This window comes from Kogia breviceps, chromosome 2 (assembly GCF_026419965.1).
Source record: "Kogia breviceps isolate mKogBre1 chromosome 2, mKogBre1 haplotype 1, whole genome shotgun sequence".
Lineage (NCBI taxonomy): Eukaryota > Metazoa > Chordata > Mammalia > Artiodactyla > Physeteridae > Kogia > Kogia breviceps.
In genome coordinates this window covers 33,064,597-33,083,359 of record NC_081311.1, presented here as the reverse complement: position 1 = coordinate 33,083,359, position 18,763 = coordinate 33,064,597, and the positions used below count along the sequence as shown (strand labels likewise).

The following is an 18,763-nucleotide window of genomic DNA, read 5'->3' as shown; positions in this document are numbered from 1 at the left end:
GAGTGCGCTGGAGTGGAGCCAGGGAGGTGTGCCCGACTCAGCACCGTGGCCACGCATGTCCAGTCTGCGGGCGAGGGCAGTGGGGAGCCGGGGGAAGTCATGGCCTTGGGAATGTCCTCTGATGAAAAAGAACCTGCAGGCTTATCAAATAACATTTGTGTGGAACGTTGCTGTGCTGAAAAGCAGTTCTGTGTGCTTTTGCCCCTTGGTGTGGATCAGCAGTGCTGAGGCAGCAGGCGTGATACAGAAGTGTGAGCAGAGACCGTCTGGAATCCCCAAACTCCAGGGAAACTAGAGGTGACAGCCAGCCTAGTGAAGAGGACAGGAGTTGGGGGCCGGTGGTGGTGGCAGCAGCCCAGCAGGTGCCCCTCGTCTCAGGGCCCTAATCCTGGCTCCAGCCGGGTGGTCAGGGGAGCTGCTCTCTGGGCGATCAGAGCCCACAGTCCTGAGCTGTTCTTCGCTGTTTGGGTCATCTCCTCCCATCAAGGGGAGAAATCTAGATGATGTTTAAGAATCAGTGCTTTAAGAATACGGATCTCATAGTTGAAACCTTGGAACACATGTTTTCAGCACAAGGTGTTGCAGTGAACGGAAGGATTTAACGGCTTTTCAGGGAGGGTGTCTCCGTGTGGGCAGAACTAGAGAATAAATGGGTCTTAAATAAATAAAACAAAACAAAAAAACCGTGCAATTTGGGACTTTCCTGGTGGCACAGTGGTTAATTTGCCTGCCAATGCAGGGGACACGGGTTTGAGCCCTGGTCTGGGAAGATCCCACATGCCTCAGAGCAACTAAGCCCTTGTGCCACAACTACTGAGCCTGCACTCTAGAGCCCACAGGCCACAACTACTGAGCCTGCGTGGTGCAACTACTGAAGCCCGCGTGCCTAGAGCCTGTGCTCTGCAACAAGAGAAGCCCGCGAACCGCATCGAAGAGTGGCCCCCGCTCGCAGCAACTAGAGAACGCCCACGCGCAGCAATGAAGACCCAACGCAGCCAAAAATAAACTAAAAAAAAAAAAAGTGCAATTCAATGGCACTTAGTACAGTCACAATGTCATGCAACCACCACCTGTATCTTGTTCTAAAACATGTTCATCACACAAAAGAAAACCCCATATCCATGAGGCATTCCTGCCTTATTTTTCCTGTTTCCTCAGCCATTGACAATCTCCAATCTGCTTTCTTTCTCTATGGATTTACCTATTCTGAACAGTTCATATAAATGGAATTATATAATATGTGACCTTTTGTGTCAGGCTCCTTTTACTTAGCATAATGTTTTTGAGATTCATCCACTTTGTAGTACATATTGGTACTTAATTCCTTTTTATGGCTGAGTAATAGTCTGTTGTGTGTATATATCACATTCTGTTTATCCACTCCTTTATTGATGGACATTTCGATTGCTTCCATCTTTTGGTTTTTATGAATAGTGCAGCTGTGAACATTCATGTACAAGTTTTTGTTTGAACATCTGTTTTCAATTCTTTTGGGTATATACCTAGGAGTAGAATTGCTGGGTCATATGGTAATTCTATGTTACTGAGGAACAACCAGACATTTTCCACAGCAACTATACCATTTTACATTTCTACCAGCAATGTGTGAGGGTTCCACTTTCTCCACATCCTCTACAACACCTGTTATTTTCTACTTTTTTGATTATAATCCTCCTAGTGGGTGTGAGTGCTATCTCACTGAGGTTTTGATTTGCATTTCCCTGGTGATTAATTATGTTGAGCATCATTTCATATGCTTATTAACAGCTATTAGCATATCTTCTTCAGAGAAATGTCTGGTCAAGTCCTTTACTCATTTTTATTATTTATTTATTTATTTACTTATTTATTTTTGGCTGCCTTGGGTCTCCGTTGCTGTGCGCGGGCTTTTCTCTAGTTGCGGTGAGCCGGGGGCTACTCTTTGTTACGGTGCATGGGCTTCTCATTGCGGTGGCTTCTCTTGTTGCAGAGCAGGGGCTCTAGGCTCGCAGGCTTAAGTAGTTGTGGCACATGGGCTCAGTAGTTGTGGCTTGCGGGCTCTAGAGCGCAGGCTCAGTAGTTGTGGCGCATGGGCTTAGCTGCTCCGCGGCATGTGGGATCTTCCCGGACCAGGGCTGAATCCTGTGTCTTCTGCATTGTCAGGTGGATTCTTAACCACTGCGCCACCAGGGAAGCCCCTTCACTCATTTTTAAATTGGGTTGTTTGTCTTCTTGTAGTTGAGTTCTTTATATATTCTGGATAGTAGACCCTCATCATATATATGAATTGCAAATATTTTCTCTTTTCCTATATTAGCTTTTCCACCTGTGTCTTGGAGGTCATTTCTTCTGAAAGATCTTGATACTAAATGTACTGCTAACTATGCCCTTTCCACTTAGTCTTTACTTAGGGCCTTGAAAAATGTTCATTATAAAAAACAGTTGACGTTTCTTAAACTGGGTGCTAGGTACATGGATGACCATTTTGCTTACACATTTTAGTACTCATATATAGGTTACATTCACTCTTTTGTGTGTGTATATATATTTTAAAGGCTTGACACTGCTTCTTCCTCTAATTCTCCATTCTCCTACTGCTGTCCTTTCATTGACATACTTCTAGAATGAACTGTCTATATTTGCCAGTTCATTTTATCCACAACTAGTGCCTCTTTAATCCCTTGCAGTACAGCTTATTTGTCCATCCTGAAATAGCGACACCTTTGAGTCTCTGTCCCACCTCCATCTTTAGTCTTTCTTCCAAGATGATGTTACTCATGACTCACCTAGTTGCATTATGCAGATGACTCTTCAATCTGCGTCTCTAAACCGAAGCCCTAACCCAAGATTTAGCATATTGCTGGATATTCTTACTTTACCAGATATATTTCTCCTATTAATCGAGTTATTTCCAATCCAAATCCCTATTTCTTCAAACCACATCAGTTTCAGTCTCAAGAGTTTTGTAGTAATTTGGCTGGTTCCTCCCTCTTCAGTCACTCCTTATATCTGATCAGTTATCACATCTGGTGATTTCTACACATCATTTCCACTCATTGCTTATCACCCCATTTTAATCCATTTTCATGGGGTGCTGGAATTATTTCGATAGCCCTCTCTGCCTGACTCTACTTACACTTTCTCCTTGTGATAATGGAAACCTTTAAGAGAGGGCGATGTGATGAAACGTGGTCCTAGATAAGAAAGATAACTTTGGTAGTATTGGGGAAGATGAAGTGGAGAAGGAAGAGTTTTGACCTGAGGCGAAGAAACCCTAAATTGTGGCAATGGAGCGGTGGATATAAAAGCGTAAAGTCGACTAGCGACCAATTAGAGCTGGAAGGACTTACATCTAACATACTGTATTCTACTCCCATAAATTAAGTGCGTCAAGTGAATTTTTGCTAAGCGAGCCATACCCGTGCTTCTGCAAGGACCGTCACGTTCCGCGTGGGCCAACTAGCCTGCGTCATCCAGACGCCGGATCCCAGATTGGCAGTTAGAGTGTCACGGAGCGGGTCTCTCTAGCTACCGTCTCTATGGTTCGTGGAATCTCCAGGTCGGGGCTTGACCGGTCTGGCTTTTGCGCGTGCGCTAGCCCAGGCTGGTGCCCGCCCTCCCGCAACAGCCCGAATTCCCGGGAGGGAGGGGCGGGTCTGGGAACGCTGCGGCGGCAGCCGCTGCTGCCCCAGCACTCAGGGTTCTTCCCGGACCGAGCCCGTGCCTCCTCGGGTGGCGCTCACCCAGCCCCAGATGGTGGGTCCGGAGGATGCCGGAACCTGCTCGGGAAGAAACCCCAAGTTGCTCCCTGTGCCGGCGCCCGAGCCCGCAGGCCTGGACGGGAAGATGATTCGAGTCACGGGCGTCTTTGGCGGAGGCGCCGGCGCTGTGGAGACTCCGGAGGAGGAGGAGGAGGAAGAAGAGGAGGAAGAGACGCCTCCGCCTCAGCAGCTCCTTAGGCGTTATCTCGCGGCGACCGGGGGGCAGCTGGAGCCCGGGCTGTGCTACTGTCCGCTCCCCGCCGGCCAGCCCCGCGTTCTGCCGCGCTCGGCAGCCCCGCACTCGGACGCCTGCCCGCCGGACGCGGACTCCAAGCACCGCGGCGCGGAGGCGGCGGATGCCCGCGCGGCGCGGCACGGAGGCATGACCAACGGGGACTCGGGCTTTCTGTCAGGCCCGGACTATCGCGACCTGGCCCGCGCCGGCGGCCGGGAGCCGCGCCACCGCCGCCTCCGCCCGGTGGGGCCTGGCGAGGAGGGCGCGGACGGCGCGGGCAGCCCGTCCGACTGGGCCGCGCCGCTCGAGGACCCGCTGCGGAGCTGCTGCCTTGCGGCGGCGGACGCCGAGAGACCCGAGGATGCGGGCAGCGGCTCGGGGGGCAGCCCGGCCAGCAGCGGCAGTGGCAGTGAGGACTTGGAGCAGCCGGGAGCCGGCCCCGGGGGTCCCGAGGAGGGCGCGTCGCCGGTCACCTCGGCCGAGAGGACTAGCGGAGGCGCCGGCGCCGAGTCGCGCCTCGTTTTCTCCGACGTTCACTTGCACTCTCGGAACACATTCGAGGTGAGCCGCCACCAGAGCGCCCGCGACCACCTGCCGCCGTCGGGGCCGCCGGTGCCCTCGCCTGCCGCGGAGCACGGCCCCGCGGGGACCTCGGCCCGGGCTCGACGGAGCGGCGGCTTCGCCGACTTCTTCGCCAGGTACAGCGCAGACTACGCCGGGGTTCGGGGAGGGCTCGGGCCGGGAGCTGGCGGAGAACGGCGTGGAGGCTCTCGCTGGCGTCCGGATTGATGTTTGATTTTAAACCGGGGGAATAGGAACTAGGTCCGCATTATGTATCGGAGAAGTGAGCGCGGGGAGCTAATCTTTCTGTTCCCCTGTCCGCTGGACGGTCTACCTGCCATTCACACCTGGTTTCTGTGTTTTCAGGCCGGCGTGCTAGTGCCTTACCTACAGTTTTCCCTCTTCCGGAAAAACCACCTTCCTCGTCCCCGTGTACTACAAAGGATTAGGGGCGGGTGGCGGTGCGGTGCGTGTGTACGGGTGCGGTTGTGAAAGAGAAAGGGAAGTCATTTTGCAGAGCTATTTGCGTGGAATCTAAATCCATTCAAGTAGTTTGGGAATTCTTGAAAGTAGAGGTGGTTGTGTTTCATAGCCTTTAACAGCTTGTTTCAGTGGCCTTTATTAAAATGCCGTCAGTTTGGTGTTTAGAATTTGATCCCGGCCTTTAAAGCCAAATTACTATGGCGCTTTATATAGAAAATCTCTTTACTTTTACCAGATAGGCCTCTACCTTTTTTAATCATCTTCTTTTTAATTTTTTATGGTGTTATATATGTGATTTGACCTGCTATTCTTGAAATTAAATTACGGTGTTGGACACTGCAGGTTTCAGAGTGGGACTTTGATAGGGATAAATATGTCGTTAGAAAATACTCATCTTAATGTACATTAAGGAAAAAGCAACTTCTTTTTGGTCCGGTTTTGACACGCTTTTTTTTTTTTTAAGTCTCTAGGAAAACAGGAAAGTATTCCCAACTTGTAAAACCCTCCCTTTCAAAGTTCTTTCTCCTTTCTCTTGTGTTTTTGTTCCCTTTTCAGGGATCTTGACAAAAACCAGAAGTAAAAGAAATAAGGAATGCGACTCAAGTTTTAGAGGATTATACAGTTAGTGTGCATATTTGTAGACACACAGGCACAGTTTTCTGATTAATATTTCTTACTCCCTTTTTACTTTGTTAACTTTTATTTTTCCTGCTTGTGTAAATTTACGAATAAATTATGAAGTTGTTTAAATCAAGATTGGGAAATCCTAATTATGTGTTACTCATAGGACAACATGTATAGTAGTAAGATCTGTATTTGTGCCTACAATTGCAAAGATATACTTAAAGCTTGTAGTGGCAATATTTTAAATGCACTTAAGGGGGCTTCCATGGTGGTGCAGTGGTTAGGAATCCACCTGCCGATGTAGGGGACACAGGTTCGAGCCCTGGCCGCCAGAGATCCCAGATGCCGCAGAGCAGGGAAGCCGATGCGCCACAACTACCGAGTCTGCGCTCTAGAGCCCGCCAGCCACAACTACTGAGCCTGTGTACCACAACTACTGAAGCCTGCATGCCTAGAGCCCGTGTTCTGCAACAAGAGAAGCCACCACAATGAGAAGCCCGCACACCATAATGAAGACCCAACGCAGCCAAAAATAATAAATAAGTAAATAAAACTGCCTGACAGCTGGCATCAAAACATGACCAATAGGGCTTCCCTGGTGGCGCAGTGGTTGGGAGTCCGCCTGCCGATGCAGGGGACACGGGTTCGTGCCCCGGTCCGGGAAGATCCCACATGCTGCAGAGCGGCTGGGCCCGTGAGCCATAGCCGCTGAGCCTGCGTCCGGAGCCTGCGCTCCGCAATGGGAGGGGCCACAGCAGTGAGAGGCCCTCGTACCACAAAAAAAAAAAAATAAAAACATGACCAATAAACACCCAAAAGTTCCACAAGGTCACAAGTAAAAAAACTTAACACACCTTAAGTGCTTTTAATTAATTAATTAATTTATTTATTTATTTATTTATTTTTGGCTGTGTGGGGTCTTTGTTACTGCGCGGGGGCTTTCTCTAATTCCCGTGAGCTGGGGCTACTCTGTGCGTGGGCTTCTCATTGCAGTGGCTTCTCTTGCTGTAGAGCACGGGCTCTAGGCGCGCAGGCTTCAGTAGTTGTGGCACGCGGGCTCAGTAGTTGTGGCTCATGGGTTGTAGAGCGCAGGCTAAGTAGTTGTGGAGCACGGACTTATTTGCTCCGCGGCATGTGGGATCTTACCAGAGCAGGCTCGAACCCATGTCCCCTGCATTGGCAGGGGGGTTCTTAGCCACTGTGCCACCAGGGAAGCCCTGTCCGTTTTACACCTGAATGGGGCTGTGGAGAGCACTAATTCAACCAGTATACCCAGGGTACTTGCTCTGTGCCACCCATTGGGAATAGAGATGGTTTGAGCAATGTTCCCTGACTTGGAGGTGGAGTGCAGGCTAGTGGGGATTAAGTTTGAAGACAGATACATTATATATGTATTGCAATATTCAAATAATAACAAGGCAAATCTGTTATAAGAGGCTTTCATATTATTGACAGTAGGCAGGAATTTTTATATAATTTAGAAAATTTCTTTAACCTGTAGACTAATAGGACTTTAATTAGCATGGTAGTTGACATTCATGTGATATATACTTTTCACGTGTAGCAGAGCACTGGGTAGGATATCAGTAAACTTAGGACCCCTGAAGTTAATTTCTGTAAGCTTCATTTTTGAGATCTGAATGTCAAGATTCTAAGCATCATTGCTTCCTTCATTTAACATTCTTGGGAAAGAGCAGAATCTTAGGCATAATTTTTCTCTTAGCATCTAGTCAAAGCCTTAACTGGATTCTGAACACCTTAAAGGCAGAGACTGTGATGTTCATTTCTTAATCTACAGTACCTAGAGCTAGTATGAAGAATCCCATTCAGATTGTGTTGAAGTGACAACTTGCACGGACTCTCTGTTTTTACTCTTCTCTAGATAGTGTAATTTTGAACAAATTGTCCATCCCCGAAGAGAATAATCAGAAATTTCCCTTATCCCTACAACCAAAGAGAGTTTTTTCGTCCTGTGCACAGTTGTCATTCTCAATTCTGAAACCCAGATGAGGCCTTCCTTTGGGGATATCTTGTTCTAGGATGTATTCTTGTTCTTGGTGCAGCCCCTTCCCTCACTTCATTTTTTGGTGAGGAATCTCACTGTCTAAAGAGAGTAGTTTAGTTAGCTAATAGCAGAGCTGGGATTCGAAACCAGGATTTCTGATTTTCAGTCTAGGAATTTGATTATAACTTCTGTTTACCTGTGACTTTTTTCTTTCCCGCCTGATTATCTCCATCATTCCCTTCTCTTTTCCACTTCCTCTCTTTCTCTTAACTGGGCAAAAAATCTATAACAGAAATAGTTTGAAAGAATAGTTTCATGTTTGTTTTAACCTTTTACAAGTAAAGAGAGGGGACCATTTTATAGCAGCATATCTATTACTACAAAAATATGTTCAATCAAGACACATCATTGACAGGAGCTTCATTGAGTAGGGTAGAAATCATGTAGGAGAAAAAGGAATTTGGTCCAGGATGGGACAGCTCTCATCATCTCCTGCTTGCCCTCCCTTCTAGATACGGTGAGTTCTATTCCAGTCCCTGTTGGGGACTTGCCCTACCTTCACACGGGCATCTCTCTGTGTTTATGGTGACTTGATTACAGGAGCCCTAGAAGTAACATTCCTTTGGATCCTTGGCCCTTTCCTGTCTATAAAAGTTTTGAAATGCTAGGTGAGTACCACTACTGCCACTATCACCAACTTAGCAGTGAGAAGAAGATGAAAGCTAAAAAGCAAATCTCTTGTGTTTTCAGGCTAGCCTTTGTTTCTCAAGGATCTGTTTATTACTCTGGTTTGAAAGTGAAGTAGCTTTAAACCATTTTTATGTGTCCTTTAAGCAAATTCATGTCTTATTAAGTTTTCAGACTAGAGTGGTTTATTCTTTAAGTCCATATACTCTTAATAGGTGTATTTTTTAAAAACCTTTAAAATAGATAGATTGGGAGTTTGGGATTGATAAGTACACACTGCTATATTTAAAACATAACCAACAAGGACCTACTGTATAGCATAGGGAAATCTGCTCAATATTCTGTAGTAACCTAAATGGGAAAAGAATTTGAAAAAGGGTAGTTACATGTATGTGTATAACTAAATCACTTTGCTGTACCTGAAACTAACACAACATTGTTAATCAACTATATTCTAATATAAAATAAAAAATTTTTAAAAGCTTTTTAATACTTTTGAGGCTTGTTTGGATTGCACTGGCAGTTACTGTTGTTTAGGAACACGCAAGTATCTATCTGTGTCTCCTGGTAGTGTTGATAGTTTTTTACAGAATTTTCAAGATGAATCATAAGAATTCAGTGGCTTAAAAGGGCATAGCTAAGGTAGGGAAAAAAATACTGAAGGTTTTTTTCTTTTATCAGGAAAGATAGACTTTATAGATTGTGGAATCTATATAGACCTTTATAGATTGATTTTTTTTTTTTTTAATTTTTTTTTTTTTTGCGGTATGCGGGCCTCTCACTGTTGTGGCCTCTCCCGTTGCGGAGCACAGGCTCCGGACGCACAGGCCTAGCGGCCATGGCTCACGGGCTTAGTTGCTCCGCGGCATGTGGGATCTTCCCGGACCAGGGCACGAACCCGTGTCTCCCGCATCGGCAGGCGGATTCTCAACCACTGCGCTACCAGGGAAGCCCTATAGATTGATTTTATAGCTTCTGGAACATAGAGATTCATGTAGCTTTCCCGGTAATTATCGACTCTGAAACTTCCTAAACATTGTTGCACAAAATTATTTTCACGGAGCTCTTTTTATTATGTGTAGCTGAACAGGGAAGACTAGAAAGGCTCATTTAGTGATTTCTTTTCATATGTAGGCAGTCTCCAATCTCCCCAATATGAAAATTGTTGAGAGTATACTTTTTGTTATGATATTGAGAATAAAAACTTTCTAACAGTTATAATTTTTCTTAATTTAACCTTCTCAGAAACAACGAAATTTTCTCTCCTACTCAGAATTTAGTTGGTGAACACTAGTTGATGAAATCATTATTCACCTGACTGAGCCATCACTGACCTCGGTCAGATAGGGCTCCTTTATTTGTTTAACTACGGTTTTAAGACCAGTTTCTCAAAAACTCCCTTCTTTAACATCTCAATAAAGAAAAGGCAAAATATCAAACTTCTGATAAATTTTAAGAGATTTTTTAAAGCTCCCCAAAACAAGCAGTTCTTTAAAACAGGTGTGGTATGATTATAAGGAGAATGAAGAAATATCTTGCTGTAAACATTAAATTTTTGTTACTGCAAGAGATTGTAAAAATAAAGGCTAAAGTATTTGTCTCACTAATGAAACTCTCTTGGACATTACTTATATATTAATATCTGTATATTAATATAATTACAGTGTTTAAAATTTTAGAAAAGCTGGAAAGAAGTGTATTCAGTTGCTCTAGAATAAAAATAAGGGTCCTTTAGGATTTTAGAGTTGTGAAGCTACCCATTATAATATTATTAGATTCAAGAGCTAATGGCTTTAGAGTCTTTTGTATCTTTCCCCTGTTTCTGACACTTTTTCCCCTCTCAGATCCAGTATTTTTTTAAAGAAACCAACCACAACCGCAAAACCCTAGATATCTGTACTAAACAATTGGAAATCCAGCATTGGTTCAAGGACTTCATGGTTAGAGATGTGATCATCTGAATATAAATTAGCTAGAAAGTACTGGGAAACTCCAATTTTGGGAGACTAAGGTAGTTTTAATCACCCGAACATATTATTTTGTTTTTTGTTTTTGTTTTTAATTAATTTCTTTATTTTTGACTGCGTTGGGTCTTCATTGCTGCATGCGGGCTTTCTCTAGTTGCGGCGAGCGGGGACTACTTTTCGTTGTATTGCGCGGGCTTCTCATTGTGGTGGCTTCTTGTTGCGGAGCACGGGCTCTAGGCGCGCGGGCTTCAGTAGTCGTGGCTCGTGGGCTCTAGAGTGCAGGCTCAGTAGTTGTGGCGCATGGGCTTAGCTGCTCTGCGGCATGTGAGATCCTCCCAGGCCAGGGCTCAAACCCGTGTCCCCTGCATTGGCAGGCAGATTCTTAACCACTGTGCCACCAGGGAAGTCCCCAAACATATTATTTTGAAGTGCTAAACTAAATTAACATTTTAACACTAAGCCCCAATAAGCAAAGCAGGCTATTGTTCTAATATTAACTTGGAGTTAATTTGTTTGGTAGAAATTTTCTGAACTGTTCAAAATGGGCATAGAGATTTACTTTTTATTTTTTTTTAATACTTTTTGTTTAAGAATAGTATTATATTTACAGAAAAGTTGCAAAAGTACTACAGAGAGTTCTGGCATACCTCTCACCCAGTTCCCCTATTGGCAGCATCATATAACTGTGGTACATTTGTCACAACTTTTATTTGCTAGCCATCACCTAGTGAGGTGGTATTAATTTAGTATTGGAAATGAGTTAGACATGTAATGAGCTGTTCTTCAGGTGATCTAGAGCAATGGTTTTTAAAGCTTTTCAGTTCAGACTATTTGGAGCTACATTTACTAGATTTAACAACCAGTACCTATTTGTTATGTTTTTTCTTTCATTCTTGAAATATTCCTGTGACCTAAAGGGTAAGGTTTATTTTTTTATTTTATACTCATTTGCCCAGAGTCAGATAGTTAATGAATTTTAAAAAATCAGAACTAGACATAGATACGATTGCCAGAGTTTGGAGCTAATACATTGATTTCTGTGAATTATAAGAAGTTTATGAACAAAAACATAGCTTTTGGTGTAGTGAAAATACTATTGTCTTGAGAAATAAGAAACTTGGCTTTTGTCCCAGGTAGTATCTTTTCTTCTACCATTAAATAATTGTGTGATCTTGGGCAAATCATTAAATTTCTAGACTTCAGTTTACCCATCTGTGAAATTAGCAAATTCAGAGTCCCTTTCAGCTCCAATACACTGTGATACTGCACAATTCTCTTGCACTCACTGTTGTAGACCTCAAATATTTGTTGGCTACTACAAATGTGAACCAAGTTAAAGAGGATGCTTAAAAAAACAGCATGATTTTTCATCTGTAAAGTGAGAAGGTTGCCAGAGATAGAAATATCCCCTTCAACTCTAAATTCTACCTTGAACATTTTCTTCGGTAAAGGTCTAACTCTGCCTCAGAGTAATCATGCTAAACATCAGTGATCTTTGTTTAGTTTCCTATATGCAGAAGCGCTCTCTCTCTTTTTTTTTTTTTTTTTTGGTACGCGGGCCTCTCACTGTTGTGGCCTCTCCCGTTGTGGAGCACAGGGTCAGGACGCGCAGGCTCAGCGGCCATGGCTCACGGGCCTAGCCTCTCCGCGGCATGTGGGACCCTCCCGGACCGGGGCACGAACCCGTGTCCCCTGCATCGGCAGGCGGACTCTCAACCACTGCGCCACCAGGGAAGCCCCCTAACTCTCATTTTTTTTCTTTAGAAAATTCTAGATTTTTTTTTTCTTTAAACTTTCTTTGGAGTAGGAATAGGGTAATAAGTAAATTCTAGTTAATCAATGAACTGGAATTTGAGACTTTTAACTTCCAGACCATGAGTTATTTCTCAAAGTTTGCCAGTGTTCCACTTGGGAGAACTGTTCCTAGCCTTTGTTGTACTTCAGAATCACCTAAAAGCACATTAAAAAGAAATTGGATTCTCCAGAATCCACAACCCCTACTTAGTTGGACTCAGGGGACTTGCTTTTGGCAGTTGGCATCTTCAAACTGTAGGGTATAATGTAGTGGTTAAAGATGCTGGTTGTGGAGTTGGACTGCCTGGCTTTGAATAAGCTTACTAGCTGTGTAATAATGGACAGGTTACTTGACCTCTCTGGACCCCTTAGGCAACTCATCCATAAAATGGGGGTAATAGTGATACCTATCTCATGGGATTGTCATGAGGGTTAAATGAGATAATATACTAAGCGCCTTGTATTTATTATTTGGTATATAGTGAGGATTCAAATGTTATTCATACCACAGAAGACCTCCACAGTCCCTTCCCCAACTTCATCACTGAAATCAACTGGTTTAAGGAAAGGGAGAGACTGGAATGAATTTTTTGTGTACTCCCTGAAGAAACATTGCACAGTTTGTATAGCAGATTTTAAAATAATTTGTATTAGGATTGGATGGGTGTCAAAATGGACTCTGGTGTAGTGATATGAAATTTCCAGAAGTAGTGAAGCTTTGCCTAAAAAGCAGATCTGAGAAGAAACTGAAAGGAGGGAATGTTGAGAAAGATTAAAATGTTTGCATCTTTTATTGTTTTAAGGAACTTTTACAACAGGCAGAGACAACTTTGTAAGTTTAAATTCATGAAATGTTTAACTTGGCTTACTTATACATTTCATACTTAGTATTTTGTGGTAGGAAAGCTTTGAGGAAAAATGAAGACATTTGGAGATTTTGAGGTGATACAGCTGTTACCCATCTATGAATGTATTATTCAGAAAGGGAAAGCCAATCCTTTCTGAGGTGGCTTATTTATTCCTAGGAACCCTGTTAGCTACACTAAACGTTTTCCCCAGGGAGTGGTGGTTGCTAGTTGCTTAGACCCTAGGACGGTAATCATTAAACGTTAGTGTTTAAAATCACCTGTGGTGTGGGCTATGGGGCGTTAAGAATGCACATTCCTTGAGCCCCCTTTTTGATTTAGTAGGTCTTGTGGGGCCCGGTACAAATCCAGGTATTTAACAGAGATTCTCAAGTGATTCTGATGCAGGTGGTTCCCACACTAGAATTAATGAAATACATTTGACCCTTGAAAAACAGGGGTTTGAACTGCGTGGGTCCACTTATATGTGGATTTTTTTCAATAGTAAATACCATAGTCCTACACCGTCTTCTGTTGATTGACTCCCTGGATGCAGAACCACAGGTAAGGAGGGCAGACTGTAAAATTATACTGGGATTTTTGTCTGTGTGGAAGGTAGGTCCCTGTAGTCCCTGCGTTGTTCAAGTGTCAGCTGAAATTATCGATAGGCAGGTCTCCTCAGGTAATAACTGAAAGAAGGTACAACATAACATTTATAGTTTAGATTGCTGTATTGATTTTAAATTGGGTCATGTTTAGGTACTATGTAATTGATGAGTATAAATAGAGATATAGTAGAGAACAGGTATAAACACAAATGTAGGGGCTTCCCTGGTGGCGCAGTGATTGAGAATCTGCCTGCCAGTGCAGCGGACACGGGTTCGAGTCTTGGTCTGGGAGGATCCCACATGCCGCAGAGCAACTAGGCCCGTGAGCCACAACTACCAAGCCTGCGCCTCTGGAGCCTGTGCCCTGCAGCAAGAAAGGCCGCGACAGTGAAAGGCCCGCGCACCGCCATGAAGAATGGCCCCTGCTTGCTGCAACTAGAAAAAGCCCTTGCACAGAAACGAAGACCCAACACAGCCAAAAAATTAAAAAAACAAATGTAGAAGTATTTTGCTAACTTTCACTAGGTTAAGAAACTGTCTCTGCCTAATTAAATCTTAGTTTCCTTTTTATTAGTGGGAAAGGTCTTTTACTTTCATTTTATGTAGTTTAGATAGATATGCTTACATGTTCTGTGAAAAACTTTAACTCACAAAACCTTACTCAGGTCTCTTCAACATGGAGTCATAACTTTACTTCTCCTTATTTATAGTTAATCAAAAAGGGTATTAATTTTCTGTCCTCCTGCTGGGTAGTTGTAATTCTTCTCCATGCCTTTAAGAAAAAATCCTGCATGTTGTACATGGCTTATTCCCCTCCAGAATTTGCTGCTTCAGCCTTTCTTGCACTTCTTATTTCTGTGGCCAAAACAAGAAAGAGAGGAAAAACCATGTGACTGTCTGGGTTTTCAGCAGGCTCTTTCCTGCAATTAAGAGAAGTTTACCTAGGAAACCAAGCTATAACTTACGTTCCTACTTAGAGCTAGTTTGAGAGTAAACTTGGTAATGCATTTAATTTACCTTTGAATTTTGCTTTTCAGTTTCTTTTTAATATGAATTTTACTTTGGGATACATTTCTTGGTTAAAAAATATTTCCTTCTGCCTGTCTCTAACCTCACACAGATTAAAACATTTTAAGTTTGGAACTGAACATGATAGTTTTGAAATCAAATTCTGTGCTGTGTTCTCATATTTTCCCCAATACTGTAATATACAACTACCCATCATACACTGGGCATTATTTAGAATTTCCAAATCTGGTTTTCATCTAGACTGTTTGTAGTCATTTTCTAGTCAAGGACGGGAAATACTTTTCTGTTGCTGTCCCAGGGAAAAGTTATTCAGAGACTATAACAGTTTATTGGTTTTTGTTGTCATTATTAGAAAAACATAAAATGCTCATATTACCTGCTTTCTAAAAGCAGGACAGGGAATATAAAATAAAACTAAAGATAAATACTTTGTTTCTATACTATTCCAGTTAAGGTGGTAAGAAAGAAGATAAAATTGGGAGGGTGTGGAGGTTCTGTTAGAGAGAGGAGAGACTGTTAGAGAATGAGTTTGAAGAGGTTTGTATAGAGAAAAATTGCTGGAGAGAATAAATGTTAGCTGGAAGTTAGCTCTGTACTTTGGCCTGTGGGCTTCAGAGTATTGGCACAGATTAGTTACGTATTTATTTTTCTATTCTGCTTACTTCAATGCCTTTGTGGAAGTTTCTGGCAACTTCTTAAAGATAACTGCTGTGCCTCTTCTTCTTAACTTCCCTAATATCCCCATCCCCTCATGGCTTCTTTACAGGTTATATCCTGCAACAGAAATATTTTTGAATGACAGGTTGTGTATATCAGGTTTAATTTAGACTTTAAAAGTTTAGGTTGTTAGTATGATAGATTCATGTATTAAAAAGTGCATGTATCAAAGTGTAAGATAAATGCAATATACAATTTTACAGAATGTATTCTTACTTGAGTTCAAGTGCTAAAAGGCAAACTTCTCCTACAAGCACCATGGTAAATCTAGCAAACAATTTAAATCTCTCACCCATGAGAAGAAAATTGTTCACTATCAGGAAGATATATTGTGTAGAAATTTAAGTTTTGAAGTAAGTTATTAAAGTTTTAAATCGGTAAAAGGTCTCAATTAAATAAGTAGCTTCTGTGTTTTTGAAAAGTGATAAAATTTAAGTTGCTTTTTTGCTTACATGGTCCTTGACACTCCTCACCCCACCCCTGCTGAATTGACTTTTTTTTTTTTTTTTTTTTTTTTTGCGGTATGCGGGCCTCTCACTGTTGCGGAGCACAGGCTCCGGACGCACAGGCTCAGTGGCCATGGCTCATGGGCCTAGCCGCTCTGCAGAATATGGGATCTTCCCGGACCGGGGCATGAACCCGTGTCCCCTGCATTGGCAGGCAGACTCTCAACCACTGCACCACCAGGGAAGCCCTGAATTGACTTTTTAACTTCATTGGTGCTACCTAAAATTAGTACCAATGGGTGTTGGTTGTTGTTTGGAAAACAAAAGGTTTGTTGTGATTCTTAATTGGGTGTTGAGCAAAATTTGTTATCTAAAGACTAATAAAATAAAGCTATAGATAGACAATTATTATATAGGGTAACCAGCACAATAACTGCACATATAACTAGAGGGTGATGTCCATCTTTGTGATATACTTCCAGAAGCACATTAATGCTGTCGAGAATACAGTACTAGGATAGGGATTTACTTTCAAAATTGGTTATACTAATAACTGAGAATTATACTGCATGAAGAAAAAATTTTAGAAGGTAACCACTATAAAATGTTCTTGATTAAATTAATAACTAGCTACGCATTTTAATGAGGAGGTAAGATTGTTTTGCTCTTGTATGAGACCACCAAAATCTTTTGATTTAGTTGTCCATTTGATGAAAACGTCATAACACCCAGTGGAAAAAAAAGACAGTTAACCTTGGTCAGGAGAGGTATTTCAGCTCTGCTGCTGGAAGATAGGTTCTATCATGTATACCTTCAATTCAGGAAGTACTTCTAGGTCAGAGGAGCAAAATGTCAACAAAACAAAAATAACAACAACAACCCTAGCGCTAAGTGTCTGCCTCTTTATTGTTAGAGAGTTCAGGCACCTAACAGATGTGGTTTAGCCTCTGCTTCAATTTTTTCACTAACAAGGAGCTCAGTTTCCTCAATGCAGCCTATTGAGGGTATTAATTGTTAGAAGGTTCTTTATGTCAAAGCACAGTGTATCTCTTTGTAATGTTCCTGGTCCTAATTTGCCCTTTAAAGCCACAAAGAACAAGTCGTTCTTTTACATAATTACAATTCATAAGATTGCTGCTAAATCTTTTTTTTGACTTTGGACCCTCCCAGCTAAGCATATACAATTCTTATGAGTTAGTTTACGATTTTCTTACCATTTTTTCTTTAAACAGATGCTATTGAGCCCCATTAAAAAATATATATATATATGTGTGTGTGTGTGTGTATATATATATATATATATATATATATATATATATGAGGCATTAAGGAAATTAGATTAAAAATATTTTATTAACAAACTTAAGATGGGAGAGTCATATAAATCAGTATTTACTATACTACCTGATTAGTGTTATAAAAGAAAATGCAAGGGTACATTAGCAGCACTGAAGAAGGAGTGATTAACTTTGGGATGAGATGTTAGGGAACTCTTCACAGTAGATGAGACATGAATGCTTGCGTTTTTGTTGTTGTTGTTGTTTTAATACCAATGAGGAGGGTTTGGATTGGAATGAGGGTGAAGCCAGTACAGGCATACAACAGCATAGGCACAATTATACATGAAATAGCACAGCACTGTTGGAACTGTAGAGACTTATTAGTATGACTTCACCTTAGGGCAGGTGAGGTAGAGTGTCAAAAACTGAGGCACAAAGGTTGCAGCTAAATTATGAAGGAGTTTATGTGACAGAACTAAGCATTTTGAATTGATTCCGTGAGAGGTGGCAGTCCATAGGAACTTTGATGGGTTTTTAAAACAAGGGCAACATGCTTAGGATTGCATTTTAGAACAGTGACTCTTGTAGCAGTGTAGCAGATGATTTGGGACTTGTGAAACTGGGGCTTGTATACATTCGTGGTAGTTTTACCTGTACTTGTCAGGCTCTTTATTAAAGTGTGATATCCAGATTATTGATGTAAACAACATTAAATTCAGTCCCTGTCAGAAGGGGTAGCTAACAGATTCAGTGACATATGCTTATACCAGTAGCTTTTTTGTGAAACTTTAATGAAGGTAAACTTTGAATCTGATTTTTGTTTCTGAGAGAAGTGGGACGATACGAAAATGGAGAGTGATGTGAAAAATTATGTCTACCATGTTTTGTAAGGAATTTGATGAGGGGAGAAAAGAGCCAGAATAGTTGTTAGGCCAGTTTTTTCCCCCCTAAATTCAAGTATAGTTGATTTACATTATTATACTAATTTCAGGTGTACAGTATAGTGATCTGATATTTTTATAGATTATACTGCATTTAAAGTTATTATAGGGCTTTGCTGGTGGCACAGTGGTTAAGAATCCACCTGCCAATGCAGGAGACACGGGTTCGAGCCCTGGTCCAGGAAGATCCCACATGCCGTGGAGCAACTAAGCCCATGCGCCACAACTACTGAGCCTGAGCTCTAGAGCCTGCGAGCCACAACTACTGAGCCTGTGTGCCACAACTACTGAAGCCCGTGTGCCTAGAACCCGTGCTCCGCAACAAGAGAAGCCTCCGCAACAAGAGAAGCCACCGCAATGAGAAGCCTGCACACTGCAAGGAAGAGTAGCCCCCGCTCGCTGCAACTAAAGAAAGCCCACACTCAGCAACCAGGACCCAACGCAGGCAAAAATAGATAGATAAATAAATAAATCTATTAAAAAAAAAAGTTATTATAAAATATTGGCTATATTCCCTGTACTGTACACTACATACTTGTATCTTATTTATTTTATACCTAGTAGTTTGTAGTTGTTGTGGAGCAGAAGGGAAATGATTTCAGGGAAAACCCTGAGAGAATAAAGTGGTAAAATCGAGTCTGTATGTCCAATGCACAAGTTCTATACATTGCTTCATATAAGTGGATGGAGGAAGTATACCCATCACCCATTTTTGAGGATTGAATGAGGTAAAGACAAAGTATTGAGACTTCCATAATTACTTGCATGTATGTGTCTTTTCTACTAAGATGCAAACTCTCT

The 18,763-nt window shown here is 42.4% G+C and overlaps 1 protein-coding gene across 4 annotated transcripts in view; it reads left to right on the top strand.

The window, feature by feature from the left end:
- The window catches only part of TBC1D12 (TBC1 domain family member 12), a 128,413-nt gene that overhangs the window by 28,878 nt on the left and 80,772 nt on the right, over positions 1-18,763 (top strand). Inside the window, exon 1 of one of the 4 annotated variants that reach the window (XM_059054499.2) lies at positions 3,523-4,673. The exons of 2 other annotated variants lie outside the window; for them this stretch is intronic. In XM_059054499.2, coding sequence (XP_058910482.1) covers positions 3,733-4,673 — 941 coding nt within the window. In that variant the 5' untranslated portion in view covers positions 3,523-3,732. Of the gene's footprint in view, positions 1-3,522; positions 4,674-18,763 lie in introns of those variants that run through there. One more of the 4 variants, XM_059054501.2, reaches the window with a different exon arrangement.